Source organism: Clarias gariepinus, chromosome 22 (genome assembly GCF_024256425.1).
Source record: "Clarias gariepinus isolate MV-2021 ecotype Netherlands chromosome 22, CGAR_prim_01v2, whole genome shotgun sequence".
In the NCBI taxonomy this organism is placed as follows: Eukaryota; Metazoa; Chordata; class Actinopteri; order Siluriformes; family Clariidae; genus Clarias; species Clarias gariepinus.
In genome coordinates this window covers 25,759,603-25,785,454 of record NC_071121.1, presented here as the reverse complement: position 1 = coordinate 25,785,454, position 25,852 = coordinate 25,759,603, and the positions used below count along the sequence as shown (strand labels likewise).

Here is a 25,852-nt window from a genome sequence, read left to right as displayed (position 1 = left end):
TTCTACTCAGGTCTGTGTGCATGAATAATATTTTTATTATTTTATAGTTTTTATTATTTGTATTCCAAATAAAAGAATACATGTAATGCCAAAATAGAAAGAATGAATATTAGACATGTGCCCGTAATGAAAAAACAACAAACAAATCACAATTGTAATATATTTAAGGGAATAAAAAATGCTAAACAAAAAGAAAAGAGAGTAAAAATTTGTTTTACAATCACTTATTATTAATTTTGAATAGATTCTTTATTAACTTCAGAAACTTCAATTGATGATCATTTGTCTCACTTTACTTGCAGAGCATTTTATTCCTTTTACATTTAGTTCACATATGCACTCATTCACACAAAGCACAATCACCGCAGTAATATTTTGTTTTACATTATTTATTTGTAAAGATCAACAAGTACAAAAGTGTTTTTCAACCAGGCGACAGAATAATGATTGCTAAACATTCTGTCCCATGTTTAACCTAAAGAATAACAAAATCATCAAGGTTTTTCTGTTTATGGAGGGACTGTAGCACTGGGTAATTAAGATAAGTGACATGATGCGTTACTAATCAAGGAACACCACGTGTTGCGTTCGATTCTTCATTATGGTTCATCAAAGGTGAAATGTGACTTCTGGGTTTGGTCACGTCTCTTCAGTCAATCTGGAATTAGAAAGAGGAATTCATTATTTTTCGTCAACAACAAACCTGGAAAACACAGCATCCTCCAACCAGACACTGGAGACTCCTCACATTAACCCTTCCATCCAGTGATGCAGACATGATGTAAATCTTACCCTGTAATTTAGGGGGGCGTTTTTTCACCCGACAAAGTTGATGACGACCAGGTGGAGCACGGTGTGAGCAAACAGGAAGTCGGCGAAGGCTCTTTCCGGCGAGATGGACAAGAACTCTGATTTGTTCTGAGGATTAATCTGGATACGCAGGCAAACTGAAAGAGAGCAAGACAAGAAGGAAAAATAATAAGCTTTATTTACAGATACAAGTACAAAACCTGAACTTTCATGCACATGACACAAAAGTTTAACATATGACTGGCCTCATTTAGCAAACTTCCGTAAAGTCCGTAAAATCTTGACCTAAACACACATGCAAGTCATTTGCATGCAGCGACACCCACAATACGCCATAAAAGGTAACAGACACTGACAGCTAAGAGCAAGAAATGATTGTTCAGGGTAAAGGCAGAAAAACTGAAGTGGAAGCTGTAAATCTCAATATTACATACACAATATTGTCCCATATATTGTTGGGACTCCCCAGTATATTCCTGCAATAATCTATGCAACGTAAATGATCGAGGGTTGCCACAATTAATCGACAATCAAATTAGTTGCCAACGAATTTAATCGATGAATAGTTCATGACTCTCACATGAACTGTCATGGCAGTGACATCATGTACTGTAGGTGTTTGGTGTAGCGGAGCAAAGTAAGTAATAGCGTGACGGCTAACTTCTTCGCGAGCAAAATGTACAAGCTAAATAAGAGCTATCGAGTAATTGCACACCATTTGTAATCCGATTAATCGTTTAAATAATCGAGATTAGTCGGGGATCAAAATGCTCGTTAGTTCCAGCCCTAATGATAAGTTTACATCTTCAAGTACATCTAAGGTACACATTTTATTATTAATGTTATTATTATTTTGACAATTAGATGATTGCCAGTGTTTGTGTCAGTATTGGAAATGCATCACCACCCTCATGTTGCCTTTCTACCTCAAATGAACAGAATATATTACCCACTGGTACATCAGTTTGAGTCCAAACCCTTCCCCTGGTGTCTCAGTCCCTGTGCTTGGACCCAGCCATCACTAACTCTCACCTGCCAGGATGAAGGACCCGACACAGGAGATGAAGCCGGACAGGAAGCTGTTGAACGGAAACGTTCCGACCAGCAGGCAGTAAAGGAACTGGAACGCGCCTGTGAGCAGGATATACAGCAAATACGCGTCCACTAGCTTGAGCTTGGCCGACGTGCTGTTGGCGTACTCCCCTATAAACCTGGAGATCACAGAAATCACCGAATTCGCCATTACTATTATTATTATTATTTATATTTTTTTACTGAACTCCTGCAGCTCGCGCGACCCCACAGCTCCAGAACCTGACGTGTCCCGTTAGGCCAAGCGCATGCGCACTTTGCTCACTCAAATAACGGGTGTCACCGCTTTAGACCGCCCCCTCAGGCTACGGAGAGATGAGGTCGGATAAATAGTTCCGCTCACCTACATTGGTATTCCTTTATTGATATGTTTAAAATAATATCAATAATAATAATAAAATTATAAGCTATTTAGTATTATAAAATGCCATATAATGCAAATATAGCGTGGCATTTAATCTTTTTAAAGAACCGCACCACCAAAGGGAGGATGGAAAAAAATGTTTAGACAATTATTCATTTTTTTAAAGTAATTTTTTTTACAATGCTTGCATCTGTTTTTAAAATATTTTAAAACGCGTTCCCCCCAGAGAATACAGTAGAACACAGTTAACCATATACTTTTTTAAATTTTTTTATAGACATCTATTCCCGAAACACCGCGTCGCCGTGATACGTGAATCCTCCGCCATATTGGTCCTGGCAAAACAGGCCTGTAGTTAAATACAAACAAATGAAAGAGCTGTGCTGTTTATTATTATTATTATTATTATTATTATTGATAAAAAACTATAATGTTTCTCAACCGATTTCAGTGATACATTTTAAATTGATTTGTATTCTTATCTGCGTAAAATACAAAATATTTTGTCTACAATTACTTAAAATCTCTATATTTAGGCTTACACAAACTGAATTCCTGTCAAGAGGAATTGGAAAAAAAAATTGGTTTGTTAAGCATTGATGTGGCTTATTTCCCTGGGTTAATTTTTGTAGACATCTCCTTTGTGACTTCATATAATTTTATATACAACAATACACTAGATTCAATTCCCACCTCTGGGTCTGTGTGCATGCAGTTTCTCCCCACACTTGGTCGGTTTCCTCCAGGTACTCCACTTTCCCCCCACAGTTAAAAGACATGCAGATTAGGCTAATTGGCATTTCCGAATTGCCCGTAGTGTGCCTACATGTGTGAATGTTGACTGAAGGTCCTACCATGCTCGTACCAATGGGAATAAATACAATGGTCATCCTAGGCCTCCATGGTCCCTAGATGGACTACAGAGGTTCCTAGATAAATAGATTGAATACACTAAAACAACATACAGTATAGTACAGTAGTATTTAATATATTGTTATTAATAGCTTATAAAAACACTATGTGTAGTATAGATATACATTCTAATTATAATAATAATAATATTAGATAATATTAGACTAATATTAGACTATTAATATTAGACTATTAATAGTAAATGGTCTATGTATTAAAATATGGTTAAAAAAAAAAGTAAATTGTGCACTAATATAACAACACTTACAATGACAGCATGCATATACTGTAATATCTATATCTATGTAATGTAATATTAATTTTTTTTTAAATTATTTTATTTAATTAAATATTTATTAAAAATCGTGATATTTATAGAATCACAATTTTAATTAAATTGGCACAAAGGTGTTTTGAGAATATCGTATCGGGAGGTTACTGGTGTTTCCTGTCCCTAGATGAAGGGATGGAAGACACTTCCACACTTTGATGTCTGCCAATCATTATACATATATAAACCACCATCCCCCTTGCTGTGTATTATGTAAAATTTGTCATGAAAATTAAATATTAAAACTTTACATATTATCATCTACGAATAAATAACGGTGATTAGCCAATCAGAATTTAATATTGTAACGTGCTGCTCACAAGCTCAGTGTGCGTTATTTTTTGCTAAAAAGAAAACAGCTCAAGCATAGCTTTTAACATATTTTAAAAAGAAGAGAACTGAGGGTATTATACATACGCACAGATCCTCTCAGCATCTTTTACTTATGCCATATTTTTGTATGTGCTTAGTACTATAAGTAAAATAGTTGTTAGGTTTTACTGAGCTTCCTGGAGAATATGAGTTCTTCTGGTAACTTTGTCACACTCGCTCCTTTCTATTTTAATGCAAATCCCAGAAGCGTACATTAGGTTTTTTATTTCCATCTGAAACCTGGTCTGCCTTGTACTATATATTTTTTTTCTTTACAGCCATGCATATATTCTCTTGTAATGTTATTTATTTATTTAAGTTATATATGGAAATACTGAATGATTTTGGACATAATTATGCAGACATGATAAACATTAGTACAACATATATCAAATTGGTACAGCATATATTAAATTCAAATTTTATTTGTCACATACACAGTCATATACAGTACAATATGCAGTGAAATGCTTATACGACCGCCTGTGACCTTAAGAAATAAATATGAATGATAAAAAATACAATAGAAAACCAATTTAACTAGGATAAAAATAAAAATATTCTGTAAATACAAGGATATTACACAATATAGCAAAATAAAGAAAACACTAAAAAAAATAGAAATTTAGTGTAAAATATAGAAATTTATTTGTGTAAAAAAAATTAAGTAAAATGTTTTTTTTGAGGGGGGGGGGGTGCAAATATGTATAAAAAGTGGGTTATTAAAGTATCTCATTAAAGTGTCTTGTACAATAATCCAGAAATGAAAAATATAAATATGTAAGTGTAAGTGTGCATGAATGTGTCCATGAATGTCCAGGATGAGTGCGAAGAGACAATGTCATATTTTGGATGTTTAAAAAAGATAGTATTAGTCCTGTGTGGTGTTGTGGTTGATAATATGGTGCCTAAGACTTTTGCACAGTATTGTATGTGTGTATATATTTCATATTATATTTATAATTGTATTGTATTAATTTAATGATATTAATAATAATATTATATATATATATATATATATATATATATATATATGAACCCCCAGCTCCACTGTTTTCCTTGCACTTGTTTCCAGGACCAATATGGCGTCTCGCTAGCAGTTAACCCTTTAGTGACGTCATAAACTGCACTGTGGTGAGGAAGTTCCTGCGCTAAACCGTCAGCTGACCGAGTGACTGACTGACAGAGAGAGAGAGAGAGAGAGAGAGAGAGATCTGTAGAAAACAAAGTCCCTCCTGACAGACAGCATGTGAGTTAGAGCGCGCGCTCGGTGCTCCGTCATCGTCGGTGTGTTGTGTTGTGTTGTGTTCCTGCTGTATATATAATAACATTCAGCTCAGCGTCCTGTCTCTAAACACAATGCATGACGGAACCGAAACTGAGGAGAAGTAAGTTTTTGGGGGAGAGAGAGAGTTTTACTGAGCGCTAATAACGGCGTTACACACTTCTGTTTAATCTTTGCTTTCTTTGGCATCACACACAGATTGTCCCGCTGGACCTGGTGGCCCTCCTGGCGCCCGACCTCCCTCTCACTCCTGAGGAACACCGAGACGAAGATCCTAGACCGTAAGTGCGCACAAGTTCTACAGTATATGAACTCAGACTCGGCTGTCGGCTCACCTGGAAGAGTCGGCTCCCATGTGTCGATTCCCAAATGAATCAGTTAGAAGTTTTTTGTTTGTTTACTTCTCTACTGTGTGATTATGTGTTTATCAAAAAATCATGCAAATGTTTGCATAGTGTTTGTTATAAACTTTATTTATATAAACAACAGTGGCTTAGTGGTTAGCACTGTCGCCTTGGACCTCCAGGGTCTGGGTTCGATTCCCACCTCGGGTCTGTGTGCATGGATTTTTTCATGTTCTCCCTGTGGTTGGTGGGTTTCCTCTGGGTACTCTGGTTTACTCCCACAGTCCAAAGACACGCAGGTTAGGTGTTCCCAAATGCCTGTAGTGAGTGAATGAGAGTGTGACCACGACTGCCACCACTGTAAAAGGCAAACAAAAAAAAGAAGTACAGCAGTACCTCGACATACAATCGGCATTGAATTCATTCTGAAGTTGAGTTCTTAAGGAGAAATTTTATATTGCGAAACAAATTTTCCCATAGGAAATAATGTAAATGCTGACAATCCGATCCAGCCACCCAAAATATTACCAGTATTACCTCCAGTATCTCCAACACTATGTTTATATTTTTACATATAAACAATCAAAACATTTAGAAAAGACATGTAAATAAATTTCAAATATCAAATAAATAGACATTAAACCTTTCTTAATCTTAGTTCATGATTTCTCTTGGCACCAGCTGCTTTAAAAACCAAACCTAAAAGTGGCCGCATTTTTTTTTTCCTACCGTCCTTGATAACAGTCTTGGGGCCCCTGGTGCCATGTCTTCACTAAATCTTGCAACAACAAAAAAATCCACAAAAAAATGTAAACTGGCTTCGCTTGGTTTTTTTTCACTGACACAAACATATTTTAAACGGCACAACTTAGCCGGCGTTCAGTTCTCCTTGGTTTGTTCAATCGTATCCCAAAAAATGTGTTGTAGGCCAATGCAACTTTTATACTAAATTGCAGTCCTTAAGGTGAAAATTTGCAAATCACATGCCAAGGTACCATTGTACAACAGTCACCACTGACCTCCAAGGACCCTAGTTGGACTCCAGAGGTTCCTAGATGGGGATAGATGTATATTTAAACAACATGATTACTGTAATTAGTGAACACATTTCAGCAACAAACAAAAAAAGTTAAAAAGATACTCTAGTTATCTTGTCCACATTTAAAAAAAGAAATATAAAAAATTTTAAATGTAAAAAAAAAACAAAACATATACACATTTTATATACAGAGTTGACTCCAAATTGCTCACGAGAGAGATTCGGATTACAAGACAAACAACGACATTTATATGCACATATAGACATTTATTTATTTATTTACAAAATACATGATCTCACAATTTGTGAGCCTTTTCAAATACAGCATTTTTAAAATAATATTTAATACCAAAATTGTATGAAAGAACTTTTAAAATTTTGGTACAAGAATAATGTCTATTATGTTTAGTCTGACAGACATTCCACGATAATAATATTTCAGTTTAATCTATTACAGTATGAATATTATACTGTATTAACCATATCATTGCATCTGTACACATTTCTTTTTCTCTCCCAGGTGTCCAGAATGACCTGTGGGCTCGTTTTGTCTCTCTTCCGACTCAGGACAGGATCTGGACGCTAATGGTTAATCATAAAAGTTGCAGAGACGCTCCAAAGTCAGGTGAGTTCTGGTTTAGAGGATGTTAAGAATTTAAAATATATTTGCTTTTTATTAGGATTACCTTAAAGGCTTTTGAGCTCAATTATCCACAAATGTAGATTTTTTTAAATACTGAAATATAAAAAAAAGTTATTAGAGTATAAGAGTTATTTAAGAACTGTATAATCATTTAAGATGACCTGGAGTGAGAGTAGAAAACACATTATGGGTAATACAAATAAAAAAGAAATGATCTTCATCTATAGCTTTATCTAAGTTGAGCTCTGTGTTTGCAGGCTCGCGGACTCCCCTGGTGATGGTACACGGCTTCGGAGGTGGTGTGGGTCTGTGGATCAGGAATCTCGACCCTTTGTGCCGCTCGCGTCCCATCTTCGCGTTTGACGTGCTGGGATTCGGACGGAGCTCTCGTCCACGTTTTCCGCTAGACCCCGCCCAGGCCGAACAGCAGTCCGTCACCTCTATAGAACACTGGAGGCAGGCACTGGGCCTGGAAAAAATGATCCTTTTAGGCCACAGCTTAGGGGGTTACCTGGCAACATCTTATGCCATACAGTATCCCGAGAGGTGAGAGGACAGAGTGTTGTGTATATGACACACACTGTACTATATAATGCCCCTTGAACTTTGACGCCATTCCTACAGTAATATTTACCTCTCTGGGTAATCCAAGCTTTACGTTGGTGGACAGCTTCCTTGTGTTAAAGTCGCAATTTAGTGCCATGTTTATCTTCATTTGCATAACGGTGCTTTATGGTAACTTTACTTTTTGGTATATTTTTTAACAACTGAACCCTGACCAGCACTTTTCCAGAGCGCTGTGCCTCGTTCAGACATTCTCTTAAGTTCGTCTTAAATTTTCTTTAAATTTTTTGCTAACGAGAAAAAAAATAAAAGGAGACAAGACAGTTAAGAACGTCTGGCATCTTGCATTTTAAGCACAGGCAATAGCCTTTAAACATCATCTAAGCCGGTGCATGTGATTGCAAATTGAGAACAATAATTGACAGATGCCACAGAAGAAAGGTAGACAGAAAAAGGACTACAAACGTAGTAAAATTTAAGTACAGTGAAGCCTCGGATAATTTTTTAGATAAAACAGTTTTTTTGTTAATGTGTGTGTGGGTTGGGGGAGGGGAGGTTGTGTGGGTGTGTGTGCGCGTGTGTAGGTGTGTGTAAAACTCAAATAAGAGAGGAGGAAGGGTTACTGTGTAAGATGAGAACAGGGAGGGGGGAGGGTCTGATTCCTTCTCTCCTGAGCTTTACACACACACACAGCGCCTGCGCGCATAAATGGAAACACTTATCCGTCAGGATTTATTTTTACTTTTTTTAAGGTAAAGTGCAGGTTAATTTTTTTAATTTTTACTTTATATTTAAAAAAAATTATATTTATTTTTTTGGGCTGTGGAACAAATAATTAAAGTTTTCATTATTTCATATGGGAGAATTTCGATTTGGTTTACAAGTGTTTAGAAATACGAACCTGCTTCCGGAACAAATTATGCTCGTAATCCAAGGTTCCACTGTACTTCGAAATCGACTTCTTATTGTCGGATTTCCGCCTGCTTCTGTCGAGGGGTCGCCACAGCAGACCATCCAATCCGCACAACAACCCTGCATTTACTTTGGATACACTTTCTGACTCAATCCTCTCATTTTATGAGAAAAAAAAGGCTTAAAAAAGGTTGACTCTATTCAAGTAATGATGGGACTCTCATGGCACTAAAACTAATTTAAGGTGTTCACAGCATCCCTAGTGAAATTGTGTGAAATCAATTATAGTAGGATGTAGGGATGGGAATCACCGGGGATCATATTTGTATTGCGATTCTTTTAGTATCACAATTTTATATAAGTGAATCCTAATTTAATATAAATTTTTTTATTACACTTTATTAGATTAGGTTACAAATTTAAACAAGCTTAACAAATAACTTGCTCCTATAACACAGGACACTTTGCCGCCTGCTAATGTGTGAACACCTATAGGGTTATAGAGAAACTGCAACATTTCAGCACCTTAAATAGAAACATTGAACATATACAAAATTAAAAATTAGGTATTATGCATTCATATCTCGTCACACTGTGAATCAGTGTGGCGAGATATGAAATACTACACAAAAGAATCACGCTGCATCACTGAACTGATTTTCGTACCAAGTATGGAATATTTTGTGTATATTCATAAAAAAATAAAAAAATAAATACATTTTAGCATTTCCAGGTTTAATGCTATGTATAAGTATTTGTGTAAGTCATTTGTATATGTTTCTCTTATGGAGTGTAATACTTTAGCGCCATGTGGTCTCGTGGCTTATGGGCAAAAGTAAAAGAGGAAAGGAAAAAACAGAAGTTTGTGGTTCTGCTGTGAAAAAAAGTGAGATAAAGTTTAACTGTAACTGTAAATGCTAAACATAATTCTGCAAACGAACTCCTGGGGTTGATCAAAGAGCACTGCGTTAGTACATCGTTACAATTTTAGCTCTAAATATGTAAATACACAACGCAACAGTAACTTTTACTTTTGTAAACATTTTTTTTTATTCTGATTGGGAATTTTGTTAGAAAAATAAATGAATGATGAAAAAATGTACTGTACAATATAATGTTATGTGATGTGGATGTTGTGTTACATTTAGGGGCCACATCCTCTTGACTAATACTTACTAGTGCAGAAGCCACACCCCTTTTCACTGAGATTGACAGGAACAACGACACATTAGGGGTGACCATCATACATCGTCCATAAATTCTTGTTTCTCTTTATCTCCATCTCTTTCACCCTGTCAGAGTTCGCCACCTGATCCTGGTGGACCCCTGGGGTTTTGAGCCCATGCCTCCAGACGGCGTGTCGAGTCTGGGATGTCCACGCTGGCTAGAGATGATCATAGCCTTCGCATCGTACTTCAACCCTTTGGCTGTCGTCCGGGCCTGTGGGCCACTGGGTAAGCGGCTATAGAAGAGCGGAAAAGGTTTGAAGTCACAAACAGAAAAACACAAGTAGTGCACGGCGATATCTAACTCCCCCTTTATCCTATTATGTTTTGCAGGTCCAAAGTTAATCAGTCGAGTTCGGCCAGACTTTAAGAGGAACTTCGAGGAGCTTTTTCAGGATGATACGATTATGGAATACATTTATCACTGTAACGCACAGACTCCCAGGTAGGCTTTAATACCAACAGACCAACATTAACTGCAGTGTTTCATACAGAATATTGTGTAGACCTCTGACCCTGTGGGGTGTCTGGGGTCATGCTCTCATGTGCATTTTAAACTTGAATGCAATAAGCTGGTGTACTTTGAGAACATCTCTCTTACTCTCTCACTCTCACTCTCTCTCACTCCAGTGGTGAGGTCGGGTTCAGAGCCATGTGTGCCTCCTTACTCTGGGCAAGGAGACCCATGCTGGAGCGGGTTCACCTCTTGCCCTCTGACCTCCCGGTGACCCTGGTGTACGGAGGCCAGTCGTGGATGGACAGTTCGACAGGAGCGCGAGTAGCCCGGCTCAGGCCGAACAGCTACACACACACAGTGGTAAGGAGCATAAGAACGACAATAACACTGACGTATGAGATATAAATAACAATGCAATGTGACAGTCAATATTTCAGAGTGAATAATAATAAATGGGCAGAGGGTTTTTTTTTACCCAGAATGCACTATAAACATTTAGGCAATTACAAATGGCTTTTTAAAAGTAATGATATATATACTAGCGTAAGTACTTATCATTGATGGTTAAAGAGTTTTTAGAAATAGTTAAAAGGTTAAAAATAAGCTGCTGACCTTTACTGTAATCAGTGATATTATTATTATTATTATTATTATTATTATTATTTGAGGTTAAAGCCCACGTACATGTCTGTCTGTCTTTCTGTACAGCAGAACTCTCTGTCTAACTTATTAATACAAAGAAATCCCATTCTGTAAGGTTGAGTATCTTACGCCTTGTTTACACTAAGTTGTCCTTCTTTGGTGGTCAGACAAATACACTCCCTGTTCGGTAATCAGAGAGTGAATCACAGATGAGAAATGGAAAAAGTAGATCAGATAAAGATGGAGTTTTGTCCTATAACTCATGTTAAAATTCACTTATACCACTTCAGCGCTGTTATTTCAGCCAAAGTGAAAATATGAACTAATCCCAGTAAAAATATTAAATAATTAATATCTATTGGTGCAGGTGTTTGTTTACATTGAAACAGTAGCGCATTAGTAGATTATTATAAAGTACAGTGGATTATTAAATCCCACACATAACTGTTCATAACATCGCTTTTACTTAACATTTAGATTTCACTTATGGTGCAGCTTAAACTTTAGACAGAGATCACAGAATGATGCAGATTAATCCCTTCTAAATGAGGATGGGTTCCCTGTTGAGTCTGGTTCCTCTCAAGGTTTCTTCCTATTACCATCTCAGGGAGTTTTTTCCTTGCCATTGGCTTGCTCATCAAGGACAGTCTTATCATTGTGATTTATACACATTCACATCTCATACAAACCTATATAGTTCTTTTGATTGTGTAAAGCTGCTTTGCGACAATGACAATTGTTAAAAGAGCTATACAAATAAAATTGAATTGAAATTGAATATCAATAAAGTACTGCAAAAGATTCAATAAATTCTGTTAAATTCTGAAACCTTTATTTTATTTATTCAGATCCATACATGGTGAATATATCTCTTTTTTTTTCACCAGGTTATTGAAGGAGCTCCACATCATGTTTACGCTGATAAGCCTGAAGCTTTCAACGCAGTGGTGCAGAGCATCTGTGATACTGTAGATTAACCTGTGTGTGTGTGTGTGTGTGTGTGCTTGTACAGTTTATTTGTTTGCCCTTTAATGTCACATTTCCCTTTTTTAAATAAATGTTCATCACATGGGTCCACTAATGCTTGATTTGATTTGGCAACTCGTGCTCGGGGAAATTCCTGACGTGTGACATAAAGTACAGTATAGACACCTAAGAATTAACTTAGTTCAGTAAATCCGTGAAAAAAACAACAACACTGCTCCTGTAATGAAAATATGTGCACTGTCGAACACAAAATTCTGTTTAATTATCAGATGTATTTTATGTACATACAGTATGACTTTTAAACATGTAGAACAGTTAGGTATTATCTAAACTTCAGTTTGTTACAGTTCTGTCATAATTATACAATGCAAACAATCTAAAAACATAATTAAGGAGAATAAATAAACATTATAAACAACAAATATTACATGATGATAATAAGTTACAAAACACACTAGGTGAAAACTCTGTGAGCCACAACACTTAGCACCTGCATGTGTCAAAAATAATTTAAAAAAAAGAAAAGAAAAAAAATCCAGAAGTGGAACTTGAGATGAAAGCATCTTACAATGACAGCTCAAGCTACTGATATAAAATCACTGTACATAAATGAATAAAATAATAATACAAAAGATTTGCCTAACAGCAATCTACTTATTGTAGGTAAACACCCAATGAAGGTATGTGAGGTATTACATGACAGTGAGACTGTCGTACATATCTGTAGAAGAGGCTAAACATGACGTCACAGTTCCAAGAACCAGGGAAGAAGAAGAAGATGTAGATTTGGCTTAAGTGATGCAAACATTCAGGCTTGCTAGCATGTATATTTCTGAATAAGTTGGTCCAACAGCCACCAGGGGGCGCTTTAAGACTGCAAGATTATTATTATTATTATAAAAAAAAAAAAAAAGATGACTATATTGTAAACATAGAACCATTTTCTGATAGGTAATGATTGTGAGCTGTTAAATGTAAAAAAAAAAAAAAAAAAAGTATTTTATTTTAAGTGGTTTTTCAAGGGTTCTTGCTAAGGATTCCTGTTTCCTAACAAAGGTTCATCTTGGAATCATTTCTGAAAAATCCATATAAATCCACAACCTTAGGGTTACAGCGGACCTAGATTTATATTTTTGTTTGAACACTCTTGGGATATTGTGCTGCTGCTTATCAGAATCAGCTCTCATTTGAGTGCAGCGTTACGGTGTACAGTTTCTGCTTTTACCCTGAGTTCATTTTCTTATCTTTGCTCTTAGGTGTGTAGGAGAGTGTGTGGTGCTTGTCAGTTTGCAATCCCCCATGTTTTCACTTCTCCTTTACCAGGATGTCGGCGACGCCGTGAACCTGCGTGAGCTGCTTACAGTCCAGAGAGGCGAGCAGCTTCCTAGGGCCAGGTAAGTTTGGAACAAACTTCTCCGTTAGGGTGACGCTTGCCAGACTGGGCACGTCACTGGGTAGGAAAGAACAGATTGTGCCAATGTCAAATGCAAATCTGATTGATTTGTGCTTTAAACGTAAAAAAAAAAAAAAAAACCTGTGAAATTATTAGTTTAAAGAGCCATTATGTAGATAAAAAGTTAAATTTACCCATAGGAGATCTCTCTGATGTTCTGCAATCCCAAACCCTCGATGCGGAACTTCACCTTTCTCAGGACTTGTGGTAGTGGATTTTTAAAGGTGAGTTTAGCTTCCATCGGTTTACCAACCACAGCGTCCCCTACAGGCTGTATAGCACAATTAACAGTGTGAGTACATTCCCCATCCATCTAGGAACCTTTCTAGTCCAACTAGGGACCATGGAGGCCAATGGTGACCATGGTCTGGTCAACATTCAGACAAACACACTACAAAACAATTTGGGAACGCCAATAAGCATAATCTGCATGTCTTTGGACGGTGGGAAGAAAACGGAGTACCCGGAGGAACCCCACCAAGCACAAGAACATGCAAACTTCATGCACACAGAACCCGACGCGGGACTTGATCTCGGACCCTGGTGGTGCAAGGTGATAATGCTAACCACTAGGCCACTGTGGCGCCATCAATACATTACACTAAAATCTTGTGTAATATAATTAAAAAAAAATATGATTAAAAAAAAGAATCTTTACTGCTGTAGGAATAACTTGAGGACTTACTGTGATTATGATGTCAGGTGTACGCAGGCGGAAGTTAAACTGGGTGGCCAGAACCTGCTTGGTCTCACTGACTCGTCCAGATAGGGTGAGCATCAAGGCCGATTGGTCCACCAGCTCATTCTTATACAGGTCATAGGGAAGGGTCCATTCCAGTGTTTGGACTAAAGAAGAATTAAAAGATAAAACAGTGAGTGAGCAGAGAGCAGAGGCCAATCTGTGCAAAGCAAGGGCAGTAAAACTGAGACTAGCATTACTCAATAAAATGAGTACTTTGAGGAACTATTGAGAAAAACTTTAGAGAAATCAAAGCCTATTTTTCTTGGCCATTTTCCGTGTTCAAAAGCAAACACTGGATGATGGATGAGATTTGAATGAAGTTGTCACATGTTTTATCCATGTTAGGGCTTGTTATAGCTGGCATACTGTATCTCCATAATTGGAGATATCATTGACCTTTTGAACCTTGCCTCTCTTTTGGCGAGACTGCATGATGGTGCCAGTTACTATGGTATTCCAAGGTATTTGGAAATATGCTGCTACGGGAAATAGGTTTGTCTCATTTAGTTCACCACAAAGAGAACGCTTGTGTGCGGGTGATGATCAAACTCCTCCCTGTCGGAGTCTATGAGTTTTTACAGACAATAAAAGCAAGATGCTCAGAAGTAAAGCAGAAAAATCTACTTCAAGTGAACTAGGCTGGACCAAAGCTCAAGCAGAGTGGCCACAGTTATATGATCACTCTGCCAGACAATAAGAGATAAAGTAACCCTGCCAAAGCGGTTCAGGTGACCTGATTTACTATCTGTGACAGTGTACGTTTCTTAACACTTCCTGCTGGAGGGATATCAGGCTTGATCAATGGGAAGATGCAATTTAGAGGCAATTTACAAAATGGAAATATTAACTCTATATTATTTTACATCCCAGCTGTATCACTTGAGCTATTTAACTTGGTGTCAAAAACTCAAAATGTGGTATATATGTGGATTCTCTATGTCACATTAATGCGATATGTTCTTAAAGAGTACTGCTGGAATGTTATTCCAATGTAGCACATCTGAATCTTTAGGCCTCATGTAAAGCCTCGTATAAAAAAATAACGAAAGCTTGCAATGCTTGCAAACATACCGGTTTTATTCAATCTCTCACCTTCATTGGGTTTGAGCTCCACCACGATATCATCCTTTCTCATCATAGCCTTATGCACACCGGTGTAGTACATGACTGCCACTTGGCTGTGGAGCACGGTTCTGCGCTTCCCAGAGCTGCTGTTCTTCAGGTTGATGGTCAGCTCTGCGTCCTCTCCCATCCGAGGCCCTTCTCCTTTCATCGAGACCTCTAACGTGACATCCATGGCCTCCGGAGGGGGGTAGATGCTGGACTTTGACCCGTAGCGAGTGGCAGTTTCCACCGCGATTCGCTCCTCTTCGGAACCTACAGTGGAAATTCAGAAGCAAAAACCCTTGAATATTATATGATACACTGTTTGTAGTTATTTATTTTGTTTTTGACTAAGAAATTTAATAAGGATAATGACCAAGTGAATTTTGACACATTAGAATCATACTGTGTGGCTGAAAGTAACTAAAAGGAAGTGTGTGCTGGGAGTGTTTTCACCTTCTGGGTTTTTGTAGAGGTGTGTGATATCCTCTCTTTTGTCAGAGCCAACTGCCTTGGTGCTGATGCAGTGGCCCACAACGTGCTTCTCGCAGTAGATCTGAGAGAAGGTGCCATCAGCGTTCTTCTGCCAGTAGATCTTATCACTGTTCACCTATAAAACACACACAATCATTCCTCGTACACCATGAATAAATATTCATCATATCATATGTCATGTAGTGCATAATAGTTTAATTGTCAATCTAATGCTGCTGTAGATGTTGGATTAGTGCTTTAATATTTAACAGATAACAACAGCTCCAGTGTTTACAAACCTCGGCAAAGACGAAGGGTGCATCGTATTTAAGGTAGACCTGTCCATCATGTATGGCTGACACAGAAGTAGGCCCACAGCAGTACCTGCCCTGACTGGTCTCTTGAGGCGTGGCATCCACCACCTGCCAACCTCCCATGCCAACTGGTAGATCAGGCCGGGCCATCCAGCATTCATTCCACACGTGAAAATTCCTGCACATGAGAATATGGAGACAGTGAGTGAACGTAATTATGGAGAGAAGTGCTTATCCCATCCTTATCCCATGTTCAGTCTTTTCCTTTAATTTTTTTGGAGGAAGAGGGGCATGTTCTCACTTGTTAAACAGTTAAGCAGGTATGACTTAAGCAGGAGACCAAGGATTAGTAGTTACTATGGTTACATAATATAGTTCGTCCTAATATTTACCAACAACCGGTTGCCCCGTACTCATCATTAGTGGAAAATACAACATAATATTGAAGACTTTCTGAGTTCTATCTAACTCTAGGATAACCTTAGGCATATCTCATATTGTCTGTGGGTTTGAAAGCAAAATAAAAGTGGGCGCGTAATGGAACGATACCAGGAACTCCAACCTGAAGGTTTCAATTCCAGATTAAAAATTAAACTGAACTGAACTGTAACAAAAATGTACATCACTATCAAATCCATAGCCAAGATTCAAAGCTTGCATAAAGATTTAACACTGATATTTTTTCTAGCTGTGAAAATAGACAGGTTTCACAGTCCAGTGACCATAATCGAAATATAAAGCTTAAAGTGAAAGACGATTCACAATTATGTCACTGTAATTTAGTACATGCCATAACTGCTGTGGAATGTGGACAGTCAGTAAGGTGTGTGTGTGTGTCTGCATGTTTTGTACCAGATAGAATCAGTGTTCAACTCAAAAATGGGCTCCATGTTTTCATCCAAATACACATCATTCGTCAAGGAGACGTCAGTGTCATGTGCGGAGCTGAAGTTTGTGACGCTGCGGGTGGGGATGCCTAAACACCTGAGAACTGAAGGAGAGAGGTGGTGAAACCAGGGGAAGATAAGACAGCACAAAGCATAACGAATACTAATAACCCACACCCTTTACCTGTTGTGGTGACCCCCGAGAAGACCCAGCACTGCCCGTATTTGACAGGCATGCCTCCGCTTTTGTGGTACTGCTTCAGAATGTCCACACTGCCACTCCAGGCTGTCGGGGACGTCCCGTCTGCATAGTCACCTGACCAGTTACCTTCCAGTACACCTTGGTCATCAGGAGAGTTGATCTGGTACCAAAAATTAAATAAATAAATAGAGGGTTATACCGTCATATACACGCAAGCATTGGTATAAATTGGTACAGAGTTGGGGCAGGGGTAGCTCTGGACTTCTGATCGGAGGGTCCCAGGTTCAAACCCCTCTCTGCCCCTTGCTCCATTCTTAAGCAAGGCTCTTCACCCTCAACTACTCAGATGTATAATGAGACGTAACTCACTCTGGATAAGAGCATGAAGTACTATACTGTAATTAAATTTTAGGAACTGAAATTCTGCTAAATTATTTCCTGACCTTGAGACATAACCTTTACTGCTCAAAATGCAGCTTAAAAATAAATTATCTAAAATATTTCAGTTCCTCTTATACATCTTTGTTCAAGCAGTTTGCATCAAGGAAGGTAAAAACATAACTCTGCTATCTAATAAAAGCAGTTTTCTGAATTAAAAAAATGCTTCTTAAAAGATAACATGATAAAACTTGCAGAAAGGCAGTAAGAAGCAACTTTATCACTGACTTTATTTTTCTTTAGAACAAAAGAAATTCTAAATAAATATCTCCATACAGTAAATGTCACTGTATTAATGTTTGAGTAAGTAAATGATAATATACCCGAGTATGATAATATACCCTACCAGTCAATTTGGACCCTTCTAACTCCATGGTGTTTCCTGATTTTTCCATCTAAAACTTGTTTGCATCAGTGAAATGCCAAACAAAACTAAAAAAAAAAATTCTCTTGTGTAAGTATATATAACAAGAATAAGTTTATATGCAGAGGTACCGCTTTGTACCGTATTGTTCTTGCAAGAACTGTTCCAGGACTGCTTTACTTTATGATTTAAAATAAAAAATTTTTTTTTGTTTGTTTAATTTCATGTGTCATTTCATAGTTGTGAAATCACTACTTTTGTTCTAGAATGTTGAAAATAAATCACTAAACAAAAAGCACTGATTTATAAGGCGTGTCCGAAGTTTTGATTGGTACTATATAGTCAAGAACAATAATGATGACGATGGAGACAAGAATGTTTGGCACATTAATATACGCCTGTAACTGCAGATGCACAACAGATTATTTACAAACAGGTTCTGAGTGTGTATTTGCGAATTCGCTCGTGCAGTGTACTGTACTTGGGGTCAGGGTTGACCCTAAAAGACCCACGGCTGCGGCTGCTGTTGACCTCTTTTCTTTTTTTTTTTACGGGTGTTTTTGAACTTTAGTGTTTAGTGCTTTTAACTGATTTACGTTTGTTTTTGTTTGTTTACATTAAATCATCTACGTTTTTTTAAGGCCCTTATAGTTCACTCTCCAGGTTTGTACTGTAAATATACTCAACTATTAAATGATGTGATGTTTTTTCTAATAACAGAGTTGACATGTTGCAGACTAGGTGCGGTGGAGTCCTGTGGCTACACTTGCAGTAATATGTTTTTAAGAAGACAGGAATATTGATTTCGATGAATTTTGATTGAACCCCAGGCACTGGATGCAGTGCTGGTCCCAGGCCTGGGTAAAAAAAAAAAAAAAAAAAACAGTGGCAGGGTGCCGTGTGGATCAGATGGTCGGCTGATCTCTCGGCGAAAGCAGCCAAAAGACCAACAACCCAACAATAATCGTAATTATCGTACTAGACACTTACCATGGCTGATATCAGTCTGACAACACTAATAGGGTTTCCCCACCCAGAAGCAGACGTCTCGCTCTTCTCCAGTACAAACAGACATGCTGTCAGAACCCCATCAGCAAACTGCACACAAGGAGGTAAACAGAGTCGCATTCCGGGACAGATGTTTTGTCCTTAGTGCATTTTATTTTACAGCAATTGTCATAACTATTACAATATAACCAACAATAAAATAGCAAATAAAATATATATATATTTTTATGTCAGAAAAAATGCATCAAAATTAAAGTTCCCTGGCAATAAACACATGGAAAGTGACAATTTTTTGAAGTGTTTGCAAGTACTTTACTGCTACAAAATTGTCAATTCTACTACAACATGATTTTCTACATTGTGATGCTGATCCACATCATACAAACACTACAAGGACATGAAAGGCCTCCAAAAACAACACCCAACATACATTTCCATAGCTGGTGCATCCTATTTCCAAAGTGCAACCTTTGAAAAATAACATCCCGTGATGTCAACAGCTGCCTTGAGGTAGTAACTAACAACCAAAAAAAAAAAACTCTTTTTGTTCTTCTCATTTAGGTCTCCATTGAGTTCCTTTCCTCAAGCTGTTGATTTAAGGAGATTCCCAGTGATACTTGAGTACACCAAATTCTACCAGGAGCCTCCCATCCCCTCCCCTAGTTTATCTCTCTAATGTCTACAAGAGATTTACCCGTTTCCAATTTGATACAAATCAAGTCATGAGTCATGAGTAGGTCCTGCCCCCAGGCTCTCCATGAGTTTATCAAGTCAGACACATTGATTGGTTCTTGTAGTCATTACAGAGATTCATGTTACCATTAGGTTCCCGCACTATTAATACCCAGATTAAACCTTACGGAAGCCCAAGTCTCTGTAATGACTACAAGAGACTTAACTGTGTGTACGATTTGATAAATCTCCCAAAGTCATTACCGAGACTCAGGGTTCCATCAGGTTTTATTTGGATGTTATTGGTGCTGAAAACGAATGCTAGCATGAATCTCTGTAATTACTACAAGGAACAATCAATATGTCTGACTTGATAAACTCGTCAAGAGCCTGGAGCTAAGAGCTACTGGATCTTTCCTGTATCAGGTTGTATACCTCCAGTTGATTTTATGAGTATTGTGTGGGTCAGGTCTGAGTGAGCCAATCAGCACGTCCAGAGATCTGATGACTAGACATCATAGCCAAGTAAGAGGTTTCGACGTGGAGAGTTCCCGAACTCTGTCAGTCTTCTAGCTCTTAAAAAACTTTTAAGCTCTTTGGACATGGACATGACCGTGCACAGCAACTCTGTTTATTTATTTATTTATTTTGATGGGAATGATGGTTGATACCTGTCCAAAGTTCCAGGTTCTTTCTCCAATCTGAGATTCAGTGCCATAGTACATCCGCCCAACATCATTCAGGACATACTCATTCCTCTCCTCCTCGTTATCCATATACACCGAATCATCTATGATTGGGTGAGTGAGTAAAAGTGAGAGAAAGAGAGAGAGGGAGAGAGAGAGAATCCATAATTACATCATATTCCTTATATATTTGGTTTGAATTAGCCTTTTCTCTCTCAGTGCTCACCTGTACACCAGGGGTTAAACAGCACATAGATATCATTTTCAGGATTGGAAGTTGAAGTGCTGTTCCCACTGGGAGTCTGCGTTGCTACAGTGAGCTTGTATTGGCCGATAGGAGCAGTCGGCAGGGAGTTGACCAAGAGTTTGATTTTACTGCCTTTCTTTTCCACCATCTTGGCTTCCCAGCCATCATTCTGGAAGTCTTCCACTAAAGGAACGATCACTAGAGTCCCCTTTGACACCACTGGGTTGGAACCTGTAACATACACACCAGGATTTACAAAGTAAGACTCACATTATCCAATTTAAACCGATACTACACCTTTATTTGTTTTTCTCAGATGACAGGAATAAAAGTTGTCTAGGTGTTCATATATATATATATATTTTTTTTTTTTAAACAAGACGATCTAGATAGACCACAGTATTGCAAGACCTGAAATGACACACCCTACAATCCTGTCTGAGCAAGAAGAGCTTAAAAAATATCACCTATCACCTAACAGCCACAGTCAGGTCCCTTCTCCAGACATGTGGACTCCTGCAGGCTATATTCATTGATTATAGATTTCTTTTGAAGATGATCAGTCTTGTTAAAAACTACCGCTACAGGCTGTGATCTATTGAGACTTTTACATTTGCCATTTTGACCTTTAAAAAAAATTGTTATCATTTAAAATCATTTAAAATCTGTTTGCATTGTGGTCACCAGCCAAATGTACCCACTAGATTACAACTGTTAGATATTATTGATATTCTGGGAAAATGTTGTTTCCACAACCGTACAGCTGATTTCTGATTAAAGAAATAACGGTCACATAGCTTTTCCCTAACCTGATGAATCCGTATCCGTAGATATAATAAGCCTCCCGGTGCCTTATCTGTCTTTAGAAAGATTTTTCTGTCATTTGTTAAACCGGATTGTTACTCAATATATATATTTTTATTAGAATATAGTGAGATTATATATTTGATTGCAAATATAGCGAGTGAGTAAAAACCTAAAAACATAATTAACCTGGGCATGAATAAGGGGAACATTTGGAGACTTGTATATCTAATTTATTAACCACATGCATATAATGTTCTTATTCAGTACAGCCAAATTCTTGACTCCTGTCATTAATTTTTTTCATTTCGTAGTTAAAAATTCTGATATAATTATTACATTTGCATTAATAAGACTATTATGTTCGCATCTGGTTGTTAGAAAGCGATTGTTTCACAACACAGGTCTAATTGGCCAGGACACACTTCATTTGAAAACCATCTATAAATAAAATAAAAAAGTGCTTTTTTAGCAGTCTGCCAAACATGAGTACTGACTTATTAAAGGCGGAATGCCAACTAATAATACTCACCAAGTTTGAGCTCGAGGTGTAGTTTGTCAGTTTGGGGGTTGAAAGCTCGTGAGAGCTCGATCCACATGTGAAACGCCTGCCCTCTACGGATGATGAGGTTATCTCTATGGTAGTGCTCCGTGTGATGATCCAGGCGGTTTTCGCCTTTTTTGGACTTGATGAGGTCTATGGAGCGCACTGTTAACAGATTTTCTGGAAGAAAGGCAAAACAAGAGGGATAGAAAAACAGAGAAAGAAAGTGAGAAATTTGTATTTAAGAATAAGTATAAGGTGATATAGTATTATAAACTAGATATTCCACGGTGCACTGCATTCACCGCCTCACCATTTGTCTCGACAGTTTCCGCTGGTGGCTTTTTTGCATCATCGTCTGGCTCTGCATTGTGCTCAAGGGCGATGGCTTCAGGTTCTTTGCTGGCTTGACGACAGCAGCATGGGCAGATTTTGCGAAACCACCATCGGCAGCCCCCTTCCCCTTTCTCCTTGTTCTTAGTATTCTCTTGCACTGGATCTTCCTTCAATAATTCCTCATTGGATAGCGTAACACCTGCCTGTCGACCAACCCGATTCCTTATATTTTCCCCAGGCATGCTGAAACAGAGGAGCGAAAGTTGAAAGTCATAAACACATAACACTCGTCCAGCGAGTTGTTCACTGACTGTCCTGAGCTCAAAATCTTCTCGTCACTAGAACATATCATTACTTGCTGATCTAGCTCTGCTTTAATCTGCAAGGCACTAGGAGCTGTTACAGTAAGCGGCAAGATTTAAGTATTTATTGCATGTCGGATTTATACACCTGTCTTTATTTAATGTCAAAACACCATGAGGGTTGAGCAACATTTCGCTATGGAGAAATGCAAACACCACACTTTATGCATTGTAACAAGAACAAGAAGGTACAAGTTTCTTGCTAAGGGGCAAAAATGTGTTCTACACCATGATGTGTGTCGTGTGCATGGGGAGAGAAAGCAACAAGCAACTAGTCTGACTAAATACTGCATTCAAAGATTTGTCACATGTTCATAGTTGGAGACAGAAATGCTGATCTTATGACTGTGAAGAGCCAGAAGGTCAAAGAAGAATGTAGTTGTTGGGCCACATTACACAAATTTCTTCATTTTTCACCTTCTTATCAGTTTAAGTCAAACACCAGCCGAGTGCTGTTCCTCAATAAGATGATGAATGGAATGCCTCTGAAATGCCTGAGATGCCAGACTGTTACTGCTTTGTCTTATTACAAAATCTAGCTCTTCTGCTTCTAGACTACTCAACTGCTGATTTTACTGATTACGAATGTGTTGCCCTGGGTAGAAGAGCGAATCATTGGTATAGTATTTAAAATAGTTTCCATACTCAGCTGACACACCTTTTCTTTACATTGCACTTCAGAGAAATAAAACGTAGTCTTGGGTAACTAATCCTTGCACTGTGTATGCGAGAGCTAAAGCAGGTTGAGACACTATATAATGTATAATGCTTGTACGAAAAACAGAGATTTCTTTATTTTAATATTGGGACACTTGACTTCAATCTATGCAATAATATTTCCTAGAATTGCTTGCATTGGATTGCATGTGTGCAAGGTGCTCTGGGATGGGATGGACTGGTGTTCAGTCTCCAGTTTAATCCCTGCTACTGTGACTAAAATTAAACGCTTCCCTATCGAGTACCTCTGACAGAATCCCATATGGTTTCAAATCATGGGTTTATATTATAATACGCTAATTCACCTTAATCTTTAAAAAAGTTCTTGAAATAAAATATATTTCATATTTGTAGCAGCAAGTTTTTCAAATATCTCACTCACTTACTCACTTATCATCTATACAGCTTTATCCTGTAAACAGGGTCATGGGGGGTCTGGAGTCTATACCAGGAGACAGGGTACAGTATGGCCTGGACTCTCTCATTCACACACTGTGGGCAATTTTGGAACACCAAATACATAACCTGAATATCTTTGGACTGTGGGAGAAAACCGGATTACCTGGAGGAAACACACCAAGCACGAGGAGAAAATGAAAACGCCATGCACACAGACCGCGAGGTGGGAATCGAACCTGTACCCTGGAGGTGCAAGGCAACAGTGCTAACCACTACTAGACCTTGCTGCCTATTTAAAATATTAGTAATATATTTTTTGTACTATGAGGGTTCAACTTTTCAGTTATACTTAAACTACTTAATAAGATAAAAAAAATTAGCAATAACTTATTATTGAACTTAAATCTAGCATTATCTTTTTAATTTATTAATTATTAATAGTATTGGGAAAAACCTTAGTTTTACCCAATTTTCTATTCAAAAACAATGTGGTTTTTACAAGATCACAACACTAGCTTGACTTTTGCTGACATGCTTGTATATTAAATTAGTCAAGAGTTTAGAATTTTTTTTAGCACTTTCAGAGTTCATCTGAGTTCAACTCAACTCAGATGAATTCAACCTACGAGCTAATCAAAGTCATCGTTTCTTTTTAAAACCTTTCGTTTCTGTGTGAATCCAGTGAACCTGAACACAGGTGGGAACATCAGCACTTACCTGACTGTTCTTCTGCAGTTTTAGCGTCTGACTGTATTCGGTGTGTTTCTCACAGGAGATCAGTCTGATAATAGCAGCTCTAGTCACCTTCCTCTGCTGCTGCCTGCGTTGCTCTTTTCCTCATGAACACATGCCTGGAAATATTTATAGTCACACACGCCCATGCACAACCCCATTCACTCCTTCTGTACCTCCCAGCCAGGTGTCCTAAGGCTGTGGGAAAAGAATTGTTGCAGAATAAAAAAAAAAATTATGATTATGAATTTTTTTGTTGAAAAGCAAAAACAAGATTTAACTTCTGCAACACTACAACAATGTTCTAGTGTTTGAAATAAATACTTTGAAAGTAATTCTAAATAATTAATTAGAATTTAATTTAAAAATTGTTGCATATGTCTGATTTTAATCTATATTTTTGTACTACGTTAATCTCCTCAAGACTTCTTTTTATACTAATATTTTATCTTGTATTTTTATTTATCTATCTATCTATCTATCTATCTATCTATCTATCTATCTATCTATCTATCTACCTATCTATCTCTATAGATAGATAGATAGATGGATAGATAGATAAGTAGATAAGTAGATAGATAAAAATACAAGATAAAATATTAGTATAAAAAGAAGTATATATATATATAAGTATATGATTATAGTATATATATGCATGTTTTTCTCATATATGTGTTAGTTTAAAGTATACTGTATATTCTTTTTGCACTTGATTGTCCAGAACTTTAAACTAACACGTATACGAGAAAAACATGCGCTACACACAAACTTAATTGTTATAATTATTACGATTTTAGCTCCTCTTATATAAGTTTTTTTTTACTGTCCATATTTAACTTGGCTTGTTGTTTATGAAGTTGTCTGTTCCACAAGTATATCCTGAAATGACGCACAAACAATTTTAACTGTTGACAAAATTTATTGTAGACACCCTGTGAAGAGGAGATGAGGACATCTTTATTTCAGCATTTAGCAGGTTTCCAGCGCTGATAGTGAGTTTTAAGAACACAAAACTCAAATGCATAAATATGAGCTATATACAGTAGCTATAGAGTTAAGGGTCATTTTTATAAGGAGTACAGAATTAGATGTTGTTTCTTTTGTCTCCAGATATGACATAAGATAGAATGTCATGATTTCTTCATATATTTTTTTAATTTTAATTCTGAAAGTATTTTTTTGTTTGTTTGTTTGAAATAACTTTGTTTTTCACTAGCATCCATTCACCAGACCATCCTATTATTTTTTTTATCTATTGTGACTTTTTTATATACTTATTAAAAATTGTGCCTGTTTCCGTGTGCTCATGTGTTTTAATTTTTTTATACCACTATGAATTGTCACGTTTTTTTTTTGTTTGTTTCAACAATTATCCCTGAAATAACTA

General features: G+C 37.4%; 3 protein-coding genes across 3 annotated transcripts; 1 reads left to right on the top strand and 2 right to left on the bottom strand.

Annotated features, from left to right (window-relative positions):
- Positions 1-371: 371 nt before the first annotated feature.
- On the bottom strand, positions 372-2,158 carry LOC128510558 (dolichyl-diphosphooligosaccharide--protein glycosyltransferase subunit dad1-like). The gene is made up of 3 exons (XM_053482934.1): positions 1,843-2,158; positions 793-947; positions 372-658 (listed from the first exon to the last, which is right to left on the bottom strand). Exons 1-2 carry the CDS (start codon positions 2,051-2,053, stop codon positions 817-819), a joined length of 342 nt encoding a protein of 113 aa, XP_053338909.1. The 5' UTR covers positions 2,054-2,158; the 3' UTR covers positions 372-658; positions 793-816.
- Positions 2,159-5,071: 2,913 nt separating this feature from the next.
- LOC128510139 ((Lyso)-N-acylphosphatidylethanolamine lipase-like) lies at positions 5,072-12,074 on the top strand. Its single transcript, XM_053482180.1, has 8 exons — positions 5,072-5,269; positions 5,365-5,447; positions 7,070-7,174; positions 7,450-7,738; positions 9,968-10,122; positions 10,228-10,339; positions 10,525-10,711; positions 11,881-12,074. Exons 1-8 carry the CDS (start codon positions 5,241-5,243, stop codon positions 11,968-11,970), a joined length of 1,050 nt encoding a protein of 349 aa, XP_053338155.1. The 5' UTR covers positions 5,072-5,240; the 3' UTR covers positions 11,971-12,074.
- An 815-nt stretch (positions 12,075-12,889) lies between these two features.
- On the bottom strand, positions 12,890-24,552 carry LOC128510136 (protein-glutamine gamma-glutamyltransferase K-like). Its single transcript, XM_053482178.1, has 14 exons — positions 24,451-24,552; positions 22,233-22,498; positions 21,908-22,099; positions 20,551-20,802; positions 20,310-20,428; positions 18,949-19,056; positions 17,139-17,316; positions 16,920-17,058; positions 16,053-16,245; positions 15,736-15,889; positions 15,268-15,552; positions 14,119-14,279; positions 13,568-13,704; positions 12,890-13,430 (listed from the first exon to the last, which is right to left on the bottom strand). Exons 2-14 carry the CDS (start codon positions 22,495-22,497, stop codon positions 13,286-13,288), a joined length of 2,328 nt encoding a protein of 775 aa, XP_053338153.1. The 5' UTR covers position 22,498; positions 24,451-24,552; the 3' UTR covers positions 12,890-13,285.
- Between the last annotated feature and the right edge of the window lie 1,300 nt (positions 24,553-25,852).

What these genes read in the sequence shown, in the direction of transcription:
- LOC128510558 (XM_053482934.1), bottom strand. Translation starts at nt 2,053, where the DNA reads ATGGCGAATTCGGTGATTTCTGTGATCTCCAGGTTTATAGGGGAGTAC. An exon ending in CGGGTCCTTCATCCTGGCAG is followed by an intron (nt 948 to 1,842) that starts GTGAGAGTTAGT and finishes GCTCTCTTTCAG; the next exon opens with TTTGCCTGCGTATCCAGATT.
- LOC128510139 (XM_053482180.1), top strand. Translation starts at nt 5,241, where the DNA reads ATGCATGACGGAACCGAAACTGAGGAGAA. An exon ending in CAGAGACGCTCCAAAGTCAG is followed by an intron (nt 7,175 to 7,449) that starts GTGAGTTCTGGT and finishes CTGTGTTTGCAG; the next exon opens with GCTCGCGGACTCCCCTGGTG. An exon ending in ACAGCTACACACACACAGTG is followed by an intron (nt 10,712 to 11,880) that starts GTAAGGAGCATA and finishes TTTTTTCACCAG; the next exon opens with GTTATTGAAGGAGCTCCACA.
- LOC128510136 (XM_053482178.1), bottom strand. Translation starts at nt 22,497, where the DNA reads ATGCCTGGGGAAAATATAAGGAATCGGGTTGGTCGACAGGCAGGTGTT. An exon ending in TCAGACTGATATCAGCCATG is followed by an intron (nt 17,317 to 18,948) that starts GTAAGTGTCTAG and finishes TTTTGGTACCAG; the next exon opens with ATCAACTCTCCTGATGACCA. An exon ending in CACCTGACATCATAATCACA is followed by an intron (nt 13,705 to 14,118) that starts GTAAGTCCTCAA and finishes TGTGCTATACAG; the next exon opens with CCTGTAGGGGACGCTGTGGT.